The 14601-nt window shown below is 38.0% G+C and overlaps 1 protein-coding gene across 1 annotated transcript; it reads left to right on the top strand.

Moving 5' to 3' along the window:
- Positions 1–1534: 1534 nt before the first annotated feature.
- Positions 1535–14368, top strand: sar1b (secretion associated, Ras related GTPase 1B). Its single transcript, XM_085364660.1, has 7 exons — positions 1535–1696; positions 5528–5603; positions 9868–9987; positions 10271–10336; positions 10507–10610; positions 12169–12300; positions 12573–14368. The coding sequence occupies exons 2-7, from the start codon at positions 5546–5548 to the stop codon at positions 12687–12689; spliced, it is 597 nt and encodes a 198-aa protein (XP_085220786.1). The 5' UTR covers positions 1535–1696; positions 5528–5545; the 3' UTR covers positions 12690–14368.
- The last annotated feature ends 233 nt before the right edge of the window (positions 14369–14601 follow it).

The following is a 14601-nucleotide window of genomic DNA, read 5'->3' as shown; positions in this document are numbered from 1 at the left end:
ATAATAGGATTAATGTAGTTTAATTCACCTTTTTTGCATTTGATTAAACAGTCAAGCACTGGAAACATTTAGACTTGACACTGAGTTTCCTTACAACTTCTATGAATTCCGAGCTATTTGTTTTGTCCTTGCATGCAACTGGGAAAAATCCAGCATCATTGTTTTGAAAGTGATAAGAAAGTCAAAGGGAATACATTTGTACATTATTTTTTTTAATCACTGGGGAAATTCCATATGAATAAGAACTGGTGGACAAACTCCAAATCAGATGTTTGACCATTTTTGTCAAGAAATGCAGAAATGTGACAACAAAACTTTAAGAATAATAAGTCAGTTAACTATAATTTGTTAATTTTCTTTTTTCGTTTTTGCCAGGACTTTATCCTTCTAGTCATATGCACATAATATGATGTAGCCTATACATTTTGTGCTTATAATATAAAATGAAATAAGAATTGCTGAATGTAAAAATGGTCTACAAGTCCTATACATTTCAAATAATCTGCAAAATAATTACATCCTACATGACCTGTGTCTATCTTGGGATATGATGTTAGTGTTGTGGGTGTCTGACCTGAAAGACCAACACAAAAACTGTATAAAAAAATGAAATGAGCAGACTCTGTTTCATAAGAAAAATTAGATCCTTCAGTGTGTGCAGATACATGATGGAGATTCTCTATTACTCAGTTGTGCAAGCACAATTACTTCGCAGTGGTCTGCTGGAGGGTGGCACTGTGACTGGCTACAAATTTAACACTTTTGAAGCTGGAGAGCAGATCACTGAACAAACTGTTCCCATCATGGATTAATCCGGACCACCCTCCGCACCGGTTACTGTAGAGAGACCGCGAGAGAAAGCACCTTCTCTAACAGAGTGATTAAGCTCTGCTGACATAAGTACAGCTACATACCACATCACCCTCTATAATAAATAATATAATAAAATACACCTGCCTCGTAGAGAAAGTATTTGACGGGTATTTTTATTAATATTAATATTTTATCATCCTTAAAATCCTGTTCTGTTCACTCATGATATTGAGTTTATTCCTTCAACTTAGAACTACTATGAGATATCATGTGATGATTCACTTGATGGATAAAGTCCTCCTCAGAATGTGACCAGTTCCCAGGAGGACTATCTTCTGCACCTCCTGAATGGAGTGCAAGATTTTATTAGTATAGTTTTCCATTTCTTTCTTTCTTATTATTATTTTACTATTAATTTGAACTGCTTTAAACAAATGATTTTCTAAATATGAGATAAACAAAGTACATCTCGTCATATCAGAGCTGACATGGACTTGCCTAACGAGATTATTTGACTATAACAATATGAAAACTTGGAGCAAACCATCACACACGCGTTAATACACCGATAAAATTATTTAATTAAAAAAATGAGCAAAATATGTCCATGTTGGCTCTGAAACAAAAAGAAATCCAGAGCGGAGCTAGATTTTAGTTCCCCTGCCGGAAAGATGACTGTGAAACATAAACAGGAAGCGGCAGGGCAGAGTTTTCGGGGAGTTGCTGGACAGCCATTGCAGTGTCGTGGCTCAGTAACAAAACACGAAGGAGGAGAGAAGGACCTGGCATTTTGCAGGCTCTCTGGTTTTTTTGAGCAAGTGACCAATTTACATGAGTATTAGAGCGAACATACTTGTTATATTAATCTACACCTAGATAACGGGTAAGTTTTTTTTTTGTTTAATGTACTTGATATCTGAAGAGTCCCGTAAACGTTCGACATCTAGGCTAGCAATTTCTCCCGGCTGCTAATGTTGCTACGTTAGCATTTCTTACACCAAGTTTACTGTTACGGTGCTGGGAGTGAGGTGTACATTTAACTTGACCCGTTGTCATATTTATTTAAACATTGGTGCTTATTTCAGAGTTGAAAAACAGTCGGAGTATTGCACAAATTTCATGGTTTTAGCACGTCGAAGAGCCGCTTTTGTAGCTAACTGCTAGTTAGCTAACGTAGCCATCGATGCAACGTCGCCTAAGTGATAGAGAATATGACACGTAGCTAGAAGCTTCCTGCTAGCCGGTTAGCCGGCCTCGCCTTCTCTTTTCAAACTATACCTAACCAATATATATATATATATAAGCGTGGCATGGTTTGTTGGCATTCTTAAATACAGTCCTCGTTGTAGTTTTTTGGCTGAAGTGTAACCTGGCAGAGACCATCAATTGCTGTAACATTAGCCGTCATATTGAAGGTTAGCTCACTTCACTGCTACGTCTATACTGGCTGTTATAACCCGGGGATTTTGACAGCCGAGTCAAACCGCATTCGTTGTCTTCGCAGTGTTATGTTAGTTGACAGGTACTGCCTGAAACCTAAATGTGATAATAATTCATATCTTCTCAGAGGAGAAAATGTGCCCCATCTTAGTTTGGTAACACACTGCTCTGATAGGCTTTATCTAAGACATGAGCACTTTGCTACTAACACGCTGAACTAGGAATTCAAGAGGTAGATCACGTTAGTGTTTGAAGTAAGCGGTCTACATGGGTGACGATTTTTGATAAGACACCCCTGTTACCCATTTAATGTTGACTCAGCGTTATTGCAGTGTATTTAAATGTCAGATTTAATTATATTAGACATCTTAGTTATAACGAGTTTTTCTTTGAGGGCACATTTGAGTTCCCGAAGTCATCTTTTTTGTTGTCACAAGTTAAAGGTTCAAGGCAAAGGAGACAAATAAATATAGAGAAAATATAGTGGCCAATGAAATTAATTGCCTTGTTGCCAGTGTGTGAATGTGTGTGTGAATGGGTGGATGACTGGATATGTAAAGCGCTTTGGGGTCCTTAGGGACTAGTAAAAGCGCTATATAAATACAGGCCATTTACCATTTGTTGTTTCACATAACTTTGCAAAAGCGAACATTTGTAGCATAACTATTTTAATATATGTAACAACTAATTTCAAAACATAATTTCTCAAAGTACTGAGCAATTGAGCACAAAATTTTACTGAGCATATTTAAAAGTAAAAAAATAAATCAAACTAACAAAAAAAACTTAATGTATGTGAAAAGTTTGGGGCCCACCTAGGGCTGTACGATATAAGGATATATATCGGATGACGACATAAAAACGTCTATCGTTTCATTTTACGCTATCATTTGTTTCGTGGTGTTGCAAAATAAACTGTTTATGGCAATATTTTTTCATCGTTTTGATGGTCACTGTAGTGGCTATATTCATTTATTAAAGTTCTCTCTTTCTCTTATATTTAATATAACCACACTATGGACGGACAAGCGCCTGTTTTTATGCATTGTCATCAGCAACAATGATGGTAAAACCATCGCGTCCGCTTGTTTATTTTCCACATAAACCTTTCTCAATAAAGCTCAAGATCCTGTTGAGACTTTTCAAAATAAACTGAATCACGTAAAATAGTATGCAGAGTATTTACCAATGAGAAGCAAAAAAGAGCCGTCAGGTGCTAAAAAATAAACCTTAGACTCAAACGTTAGAACAGGCTTTTCCCTGCAGCACGCTGCAAAGAAAACGGCGGCTGTTACAACCTATGTCTAAAAATGTGTAGTTTCATGCATCGGTAAAACACTCGACTCCAGATATATGACGCCCAGCTAGAAACACTTCAGCTACCCGAGATTCACAGAATTTACAGAAAATGTTACATTTTTGTGATTTATATCGTTATCGGACGATAGATGTTTTATATCGGGATATGAGATTTTGGTCATATCGCACAGCCCTAGGCCCACCTAATAGTTTTTGCCTTTTCCTCAATCGTATGACATGAGAATGGATTTTTAAGAAGTTGTTTCTTAGGGGGTGTTCTTTTAAGGAATTTTGTTGTCTATTAGATGGCCAGGAAAATTCATAAACTTCTGTTAAGATAACACAGGTAACGTTGACATCTTAAGTGGGGACCATTCGTCCTAGAGGCCCTTTATGAGGAAAAAAGAAGGCTGTAATGGTTCGGAAACCTTCTTCATGGATAATCAATTTGATCAGAGTAATTCACCTTCATGTTTGCATTACATTTTTATTTGTTTACTCTAAAGACCCATTCCTATTTTCCCTTTATTTTGATAGTGTCTGTGTCTTTCTTAGGGCTACCGTTTGGTTTGGGTGAGCTCTTGTTCTCTTGTTAGAATATTGTCATTGTTCATTGGACTCTGAGACAGACGGCAAATGACAGAGCAAGTCAACAACAGCAAAATGTAGTAGAGCGTCAGCATAGTCTTTTAAAGTTGTTCATGTGTATTTTTTAGGGCATATATTTACCCGTCAGTGTGTCAGAAAGTCTTCTGAGATTTACCGACCAAACAGAAGATCTGTTGGCATTTGGCTTTTCATTTCAGACCCTAGTAGTAGCAGTTGGTCATGCTTGATGATCAGTTTGCACATCTTGTAAACGACACCGCCAAATGCAGTTGAAACAGAGTAAGGCAGCAGACTTCAGGCAAGCTTTTTATGGCCACATGCATCTTTTGCTTGCCGAATATTTTACAGTCACTGAGGCAGGCATGGGAGCATATCGGTCCACAGTGTGGCACCAGCTGACGTGTAGTTCAGCTGTATTTGCATGATCTTGACCTTTGTCAGCCTTATACTTTAGCCCTGGAGTTGTTTCATGTTACGTAATTGGGGCCAGAGGTCTGTACCAGCTTACCTTGCTGTGATCAGTGTGCAGAGGATTGAAAAATGAGATGAAGTTGGAAATGGAGTGCAAAAACTTCTTATTGGAGAGGGGATGTTTGCTTTTTCTGTCCTCCCTTTTATTGAATGTCATAAGCATAGCTCTCACATATTTGATTGGGTCACTTAAATGGGAGACAAAGAAGCTTATATGAAGTAGAAATAAAAAATGAAGACTGTAAAAATGTGTCTTACCCAGAAAAAAAGAAGAAAAAAAAACATCTGTTACACAACAGAAACTATTGATTTCATACTTGTAGTAGTTATCTGAGTCTGTTTATTTTGGATTTTTTTTTTAATTGGACAAACAATTAGGCTACCCCCATTTAAACGTCTTAGACGGCATAATTTTCAGATTAAAGCTCATGTTGTCTGTCAAGAAACTGTCAGATGGTATGTGATCAGGGTTCTGAATCTCCTGTCCTTCTGGAACAAGATAGTCATTGGCTGTAGAAAGGCACTCACTGTTCTTATCAGCAGTTGCTAGTATCTGTGTGATAGGTTGATGCAACTGGCATATTTAGTTCTTAAGTTATGTGTTACCCTTTAATTGTGTTTATCACTTAATATTTTCAGATACTTTGGCAAGTTGGTTTTTGCCCTATTTAAAAAAAAAAAAAAAAAAAAAAAAAAAAATCACAATTTTACAACTTATAAAATTTGAAAAGTACTGTTGAATCAGATAAGATATTTTCTTTAAATATTTAAAAATTTTGCTTCACTTTACAGCACTTATCAGTCCAAAGGGGGAAAAATACCCTTCTCTGTGAATTAATTTGTTCTTTCCTTTGTTTTGAATCCTCTTTTTTTGGGGGGTGGGGTTGTTTTTCAGGATTCAACAGCTCCGGATATGTCATTCCTATTGGAGTGGATTTCTAGCGGTTTCAATAGCGTACTACAGTTTTTAGGTGAGTACCAACTAGGGATGGGAATCAAGAACCGGTTCCCAGTTGTCCATTTCCTTGGACTACTGGGAACTGTTAGTCTTGTTGGTCTGCTTGTCTATCGATCCAGTTATCGGTTCTTGCACTTGCCAATAGTGACACAGTCTATATTGTGGATATGACATTACTTTTATTGTTATTGCACAATAGGATGAGAATGCAATGGTAAACTGGAAACTCCATCTAGGACATAAACACCTGCATTATGTTGCTAACACAGCTTCGACTCTTTGCAAGCATCTAGTCAGACAGCATGCTAACGCTAAGCTAGCCAAGAACGCAGGGTGATGTTAAAGCTGAGTGACTGCTGACCCCAACCCAGCCAGACAGACCCTAAACTTCAAAGGTAACAAACTGATGAGCAGACAGGCTGCAGCCTCCGTTTCAACAATAGAATTACTGTGTTGATCACTTTGAAGTGTCTTTGTGCTGGTGTTCATCATTGCTTTGTGTTGTCAGTTTTGTGTTCATACCTAAACACTGAGAGAAAGATCATATTATTATCATTATCTTATTCCAGTGTTTTTCTAATTTTTCTATGTAACTTTGCACTGTCCACTTTCTGCTGTAACAAAACAAATTCCCCACGTGTGGGACTAATTTATCTTATCTTATCTTATCTTTTATCTTTGTGACCTTATTAGGATAGCGATTTGTTTTGGTGTGTGAAACTGTAGCCTCTGTTTGTATTGTTAAATGGTAATTATGAGTCAATGCATTTCAGCTATGTTACAGTCAGTGTTGGGAAGGTTACTTTTAAAATGTATTCCATTACAGAATACAGAATACATGCCCCAAAATGTATTCTGTAACGTATTCCGTTACGTTACTCAATGACAGTAACGTATTCTGAATACTTTGGATTACTTAATATATTATCATGCTTTTTACAACAACGTGAATGTACTATTGCTGTGTGATTTATTACTATTACTGAAGGTCCGCGACTCCGAACTGTAGTAAAGGGACCTCTGACTAAAACGGCGGGGTCCCTGTCGGCTCGTAGCCGAAAACTAGCTTTACTTTGTTGTGTGGGTCAACTTTTCTTGCGACAGACAGAGAGAGGCGTTGAAAGACTGCTCCAACGGAACTTATTGTTTTCGGAGGAAAACACGAACACGGTGTACAGTCGAGTCTTAATAGCTTACTTACAACTGGGCTCGTCAGGCACTCTTCTTGGCTGAAGTGGTTATTATTATATTTACATGCTTCCAGCTCCCGTTTTTCCTCGATGACAACTCGTACCTTTCCACTCCCCTTTTTCTCTCTCCCTCCTCGAGCTCACAGACCCATAACGTGTATGGCAGTCCATTCTCCCTGCAGCACGGACTACACTGCCCATGATGCTACATTCTTTAGAGCTATGCTTGTAGCATTCTGCCTGTTAGCTTAGCACAACAACAACAACAACAACGAAAAGGCGCTCTCTCACCCAGGAGAAACACAGTCGCAGAGAGAGAGAGCGTCGCCCTGTAACCATGGCAACCGTAACGCTGCCGCCTGGATCAACAGAACGTAGCTGTCAAACAAAACCCAAACAGTCCTGACCCGCGACAAAATGAAACAGGAAAGTACCGCAGTGTAATCCATTTATTTCAACAAAGTAACTGTATTCTGAATACCACCCTTTTAAACGGTAACTGTAACGGAATACAGTTACTCATATTTTGTATTTTAAATACGCAACGGCGGTACATGTATTCCGTTACTCCCCAACACTGGTTACAGTAAGATGAAAATAATGTTACGAGTAAAATTAATTACTTTCTCCTTGGAGTGATAATTACTTTTTTGAGTATTGACTAACGCTGATCTGCTTGCCGCTTGGCAGATCAGTGTTACGAGAGTCCATCTGTTAGTCGAACCTTGGATACAGGAGAAACAATGCGTTTTTCATCCTGGTCATGGAACACTGGACCAGCTCTTGGTCTGCATAACTGGCAATAAGTTGGACTCATTCCTGGTGGGTGATGGGATCCACCAGGGCTGCCCTTTGTCTCTGATTCTGTTCATAATTTTCATGGACAGAATTTCTAGGTGTAGCCAAATAGCGAAAGGCTTTCACCTGGGTGGTTTCAGAATCTCATCACTGCTTATTACTTTCTAGTATCAGCTGATATTTGCTGGAGCCACAGCTGTAAAAGCTACTGGTCATGATATCGGTTTGGATATCTGGTGAGAGGGAAACATGAAGATGAAACCAGGAGATGTCCTTACTGAATCATCAGAGCTGAACAGGTGAAGGAGAGACAGGTTTACCTTTTTAGGTGACATGAATGAGTTGAAGGGAAGTTATAAACTGTTTCTGAGAGACAAATAACATCAGGATCCTTTTCTAAGTAGCTGGTAACTGTGCAGGGGCGGGTCAGGGGGCCAGGTAGGGCATTAACAGGGAAAGGGGGGCACAAAGAAATACTTTTCTTTCTTATTCTCATTTAAAATGTCTCGCTTTTAAAAAAATAATTATCTGAATCTTACAACCAAAGTTTTTATCTGACGTAAAATGTATAGAAATCATACATATACCAACAGGACAGTGTACATCACTGTCACAACAGCGTTTATTTTCATTCAAAGGCTTTATGGCTTTAATACCTGGTGGGCCGGTCTCTAGTCAAAATGCCCAGGCCGATTTTTTTTTTTTTTTTTTTTTTTTTTGTCCCAGTCCAGCCCTGAAGTCAGCTGTGACGTGAGGACTATATATACTGGCTGAGAGTGCTTGAAACTCGCTGCAATATCCACCTAAACAAATAGGTGTTGTCCCTCAGGCAAAACCTTTCCAAAGTTTCACACAGAAAGTCTGATCTTTCCAGGCTGTTGCAGCATCTCCCTCTGTGTAATATGGATATCTCTGAGCGGTGAACCATGGTGGTTAAAAACTGACAGGATTGCACATGCATGTCTTCAACCTGTCTGCACCTCCATGCAAGGTAACAAAAATTGAGAGATGCATGATCAGGAAAAATGCACCAAAGCATGTTTTAAGCGTCACCTCTGGCATCTGCCGCCATTTGCTAGGGAGACATCAGGTATAATGGGCCATTTATTCAATCCTGACCCTGTTGACATAAGAGGGACACAGTGGGTAGTACAGCTTTAGTTGAGATCTGATATCAAATATAACTGAAGGTAAGGTATCAAATTAGAAATGGAATAAGTTGGATTGGTACATCCTCACTCATTATCTCCTAATCCACGCTGCAAAGTTTTATTGTTGTTCATAAAATATTTTTCAGCTGCAGCCCTTGTCAGGAAAATGCTTTGTTTTGTTTCACATTCTAACACATCCATTTTTACACTCTTACACTTTTGATTGTATCACCATTTTTTGGAGTGGTCATCATTTTTCAAATTCTTTCTATTGCTTCAGTGTATGTCTTTAGTTCCTGGTTAGAGCTCTAACACACGGTAGCCTATGGGTTATGGCATTGCCATTTTGCTCCCTGAAAGTCGCTCAGCTTAAAGCTTTCAGTGATGTCCACATGCTGCGTAAACATGAAAGCCTCATAAAGGATACATCTCTCAGAAACATGACAGAATTTTCCACCCTTCTTTTTTTTCCCCCCTCTTTTCTTTCTCTCTCTGAGTGTCCATTTGAAATGTGTACCAGCAGCTCTTTTCCCCAGGGTGTGCTGTTCTAGTTTCTGTGTTCGAACTGCTTATATGAAACGGGCGTTCCTGTTCTCCCAGTTAGACAGGTCGCATAGTGCTGCTGTAAGTAATGATGTCATCCAGTTGACTGACTCAGAAATGTTATAAATCCACCAGGTATCACTATGCTGACTCAGAGTTGTAAACACAAAGGCTTGTAATCTTGTTAGGAAAGTTGATCAAGGAGTGGCATAACTTTGCACCTTTTATGTTTTGAGAAAGGTTTTTTTTTTTTTTTATATATATATATTTTTTTTTAATAAATGTAAAAGAAAAAAGAAGAAGAAAGAAAAATAGTCAAATCAGTCCATCAAATTGGAAACTAACTACTTCTTTTTAAATAATCATTGTGTGAATTTGAGAAAACCAAAATGGTGTTCTGATTTATATAAACTTATGTGGATTAAATGTCCCCTGTAGTTCTAAGAACAGGTCTGAGCTTGACAGCCTTTGTTTAGTGTCACTGATTTGCTTTAAAGGTTAAAAAAATATATAATGTGATTCAGCAACTTAAAAAAAAAAAAAAGAGTAGTAGCGTACAGGTTTGTGTTCTGAAATACTTTTGGCTTTCTTTCAGGACTGTATAAGAAATCCGGCAAGTTAGTATTTCTTGGCCTGGACAATGCTGGCAAAACGACGCTACTGCACATGCTCAAAGATGACAGATTGGGACAGCATGTGCCAACTTTACACCCAAGTGAGTTGGTGCTTACTCTGTCACATGCATGCACGTTCACACATGCTCATTCGGTTATGTGTCAAAAGACTATCAATACAAAGAAATGGAGGCAGCTTTTACAGACATTTATATCTGTTTTCTTGTTAACAGACACTTTTAAAGCAGATGCTGTTGATTGGATGTAATATCATAAATGTAACGTACCTATGTGTAACATGCGCTTGGATATTCCATATGGAATTGCATTAAACTGATGTTTTTTCAGTATCTTTGCTTGACTAATTCATTTCCTCCCCTCCAGCCTCAGAAGAGCTGACGATTGCTGGTATGACTTTCACCACCTTTGACCTTGGAGGCCACGCACAAGGTGTGTCTGTGTTCTGATAGTTTTTGCATTTTGTTTTTAAGGAAACAACAATATTCATTTGTATGGCTAATGTACTTCAGTTTTCAGTCTGGTTAGCCCAAGGTTAAAACAGAAGAGAAGTTGACAAATAAGATTTTTTTTTTTTTTTTTAATTTTGTTTGTTCACTCAGCCCGCAGGGTGTGGAAAAACTACCTCCCTGCCATCAATGGCATTGTCTTCCTTGTGGATTGTGCAGACCTCGGGAGATTGGGTGAATCAAAAGCAGAACTTGATGTAAGTACCCGCAACACACGTGGTCCCCATCACATCGCTAAGCGTCGTTTTTGACAGCTTTTAGTATAATAACAAAGAGAGAAATAAGTGTAGTTTTGGTTATTCATTGTGCATGTTACCTTTTACCACATGTATTTGATAATTGCAATTTGAGAAAAAAATGAGAGGAGATAATAGTTTTTGTTTTTCCCCAGTAAGTCCATATAAAGATACAAAGGGACCATTAAAGAACTACTCATAAAGGGATTATTTCTTTCAGAAAACAAGTAATCATGTAGAAAAAGAACACAATATAATTAATAATTATTTTAAAAATAAGAGAAAAAGGAAACATGTTGAAAAAAGCGTGTTTGTATGAAAGCGGCACCACAATATTATTGATCACAATTGTTTGCCCAATGGGTACCAATATTATGGGAATTATGATAGATTATACAAAACAGTATGGCAGTTTTTCTTTATTCAAATGTTTTTTTTAAGGGTTTCAGTTTGTGGTGCATTAATCTAATGTCTTGGATGTTTCTGAAAAATCTGCTTCTAGCCCCGCTTCTTAAAAGAGAGGGGTTCATTTCTCTTCCCTACATGTTCTAATCTACTTTTCAACCAGCCGACCAAAGGGATATTTCTGGTAACTAATTTACCAGTTTTAGAATAGTCTGAAAGGCAAAAGCTGCTCACAGAACATCCAAAACTGAGCAAATTCTAAAAGTGTAACATTGGCCAGTCAAATGTTTTGTTTGTATTTTAGGAGTTACAGGAAAATGTTAATCACACTCTTTATTTTCTAATTGTGTTTCACAAAAGCATGTTTTTTGCTGGCTTTTTTAAATTTAATTTTTAAATGGACAAATCTGGGTGAATGATTAATGACCTGGCATGGCTATAAGAATCACTCCTCCTCCTTGTATTGGAAAGAATTTAACCAAACTTGTGTGCAAGTTTGTTTAAATTCACACCAGCTGTGTTCAAGGTCACATTTTAGTTTTACAGGCAGTAACCTATGAACAGTGATGGTTCATAAGCCAAATGAGCTACAACGTCATTGTTACTGTGGTCTCCTGTCTGACTTCAAGTCACTAAAAACTCATGCTATTCAAAGGCTACTACTGTCTACTAGTTACATATAACTTAGTCAGTTAGAGGACAATCAAAGCAATAACTGTGAGAACTTACTAGAAAAAATTATAATAGCCATAAACGCTTCATTCAAACACCGCATTTTTAATTTTTTTTTTTTTTTTTTTTTTAAATAAATCTGCTCGTGAATTAATTTTTTCCCTTTAATTTAGAAGGGACGATGCATATTATTGAAGATATCAATGTAAATATACCAGAGTTAGCTAAAAGGCTGCTCCTCATCTGTGGTCTCTGACAGGTCAGACAAAAATAGTGAAGAAGAAATTTACCCCACACTGTCAGACAATGTACAACAATTTATTAGCCATTGTTTGAGATGAATTTTAAATGTGTTGAAGCATTGTCTTACTTTTTGGAATATGATTCCAAATCTACCTTTACCTACCAATACGAATGTTGTCACTCTCATTGACCCACCCAGGCATTAATGACAGATGAGACCATCGGAAATGTGCCTATTCTGATCCTGGGCAACAAGATTGACAGGCCAGAAGCCATCAGCGAGGAGAGGCTGAGGGAAATCTTCGGATTGTACGGACAGACGACAGGAAAGGTGAGACACCGTCCAAGTGAACCAAGGCTTTAAAGCTCTAAATGCTGAAGAACAGAAAAAAAATATATAAGTGCATATATCAAAATGTGAAAGGACCAACAGTCCTAAATAAATCCCTGCCTAGTTCTTTTGCATAACATGTCAGATATTTTATCACTGTAAAAGACATAGGGGATCATGTGCAGTAAATGAGCCTTGTACCAATGTGTTGTGGTCCCAAAGTGGGTTTGGTTTAATTTTTCTTTCTGCTTTTTTTTTTCTTCCATCCTCAGGGCAACGTTCCCTTGAAGGAGCTGAACACAAGACCACTGGAGGTGTTCATGTGCAGTGTGTTGAAGAGGCAGGGCTACGGTGAGGGCTTCCGCTGGCTCTCCCAGTACATCGACTAAAGAAGCCAAGCCCCGTGACACGCTGACACCACCACCACCACGATTATCAGGGCGAGCGCTAAATCCAACCATTCGAGTCGCCCACCGTTGCCACCAGTACCATCATGCTCAGCCCCACGTTCGGTTAATCAAGTCTACATCCACCTTCAGAGAAACCAGTACAACTTGATCCCAATAGACTTTTATTGGTCGAACATTTGGTTCTGCACTTACAGCATTCATACCTGTACATGAACACAGTTGTTTCCATCTCTCGCTTTTTTTTTTTTCTCTTCCCCTCTTTGAAAGAGTAACATAGCATTGGTTCCACAGCAAAGGGTGTTCAAATTCAAGTGGATGAATCTTTTCTATGTTGTCTGTCCTCTGCTGCCCCTTTCTCCCTCGCTCCCTGCGATCTGTTGATAATGATGATAGATGCATTATAAGTGTAAAACTGTACATGATTCCATTTATATAATCAACAATCCAATGCCTCTCCCCCACCCCCTCTTCAACAACATGTTAAACAATGAGAGAGAGCAACATAGTTGTATACATTGCAGTACACTTTTTTAACAGTAAAGACATTCAACATCGTATTTAATCGCAGTGTTTTTGTTTTTGTTTTTTTGCTTTCCCCACATGGTTTCAATAACTAAATGAAGTGGCCACATGCACACCCCCCACTCTATACATGTGGCTGTTTTACCCATTTATTAAAATGGAACAGTGCATTGATCTTGGTGTATCAGAAATGTGATGAGTTTCTTTAGGTTATTTGGAAGTTAAAATACTCTCATCCCAGGCTCTGTGGGCACAGTCACATTATATTGAGTCAAAATAGTCAATAACACCCCCCCCCCCTTTCTTTTTCTCTTTTTTTTTTTTTCCTTTCTTAAATTTACATAAGAGAAGCATGGGGTGGTAACATAACTAACAAGAGGAACGTTTTAATAGAAGTAATACTGGCTGTAACTCTGATAAGGTTTGAAATTGTGTAGGTAGCACAATGGTCAGTTGATGCAAGGAAGACTATTTAAATAAATTAAATGAACTTTGCAATAAATATCTTTATAATAACATGCAGTAAGAAATGAAGTGAGGAATAAAATAAACAGCCAGATGTAACGTCTAGTAGTCATCACTGTTAGAAGTTCATACTACAGATGTACGTTCCTGCTCAGACCTTTTCACAGGGTTAATCTAGTGACCAAGCAGAAGACACGTCCCACAGTGGGAACAGGTAGATAGGCTTAAGACACCTAAGAAAGGGACCATATATATGAAATGTACACAAACATCGTACATGGATTTTGTATTTCTAAGTGGTATCCTTTGATCTATGTGCATTACCAGATACTATTATGCATGCCTTGTTCTTTTGAGTTTTTTTGTTTTATTTACATTTACTCCACAATACAACAGGAGAGAAGGAGATGCCAAAATTCACTATGAGATGATTGTTATGTTTTTGTTTTTATTTTGTAAGGAAACAATGGAATTGCGCATAATACATACTTTTTTCTGTCCCTGTCCCTTTGTGTCTCTTTAATTCCCTCATGACAAGATGATGAGCTATTCCAGCAAGGGTGGGACTTACTGTTGTTTGCATCATATGAAATGTAATAAATGTTTGCAATGAATAACAGGCTAAACCTTGATCCCCAATGTAGACTCCTTTTTTCCCCCCCACTTTTCTTTAATATTAATGTTTTTTCCATCAGCAATCAATTGGTGCTTCACACCCAAGCGCCTTATAAATCAATGGAATTTTTTTTCTTCAACATTTTCCAGATGTGGTTCTTTTGAAATCACATATTTTTGTGAGTTAATAACATCCGAGAGCCTTCATAACTTTAGTTCAGGGGAGACAAGGGGCTGAAAAACACATTGAGGCCCTGCAACCTAGTCAGTCAAATCTCTCCAAGTGTCA

The sequence above is a fragment of the Diplotaxodon limnothrissa genome, linkage group LG10, assembly GCF_057381915.1.
Source record: "Diplotaxodon limnothrissa isolate DT_005_m linkage group LG10, D_limnothrissa_male_GT1.1, whole genome shotgun sequence".
In the NCBI taxonomy this organism is placed as follows: domain Eukaryota; kingdom Metazoa; phylum Chordata; class Actinopteri; order Cichliformes; family Cichlidae; genus Diplotaxodon; species Diplotaxodon limnothrissa.
This window is presented reverse-complemented; position numbering and strand designations above follow the sequence as displayed.

Coding starts and splice junctions, on each gene's coding strand:
- sar1b (XM_085364660.1), top strand. CDS start 5,546: ATGTCATTCCTATTGGAGTGGATTTCTAGCGGTTTCAATAGCGTACTA. Junction 9,988..10,270: donor TGTGCCAACTTTACACCCAA/GTGAGTTGGTGC, acceptor CCTCCCCTCCAG/CCTCAGAAGAGCTGACGATT. Junction 12,301..12,572: donor ACGGACAGACGACAGGAAAG/GTGAGACACCGT, acceptor TTCCATCCTCAG/GGCAACGTTCCCTTGAAGGA.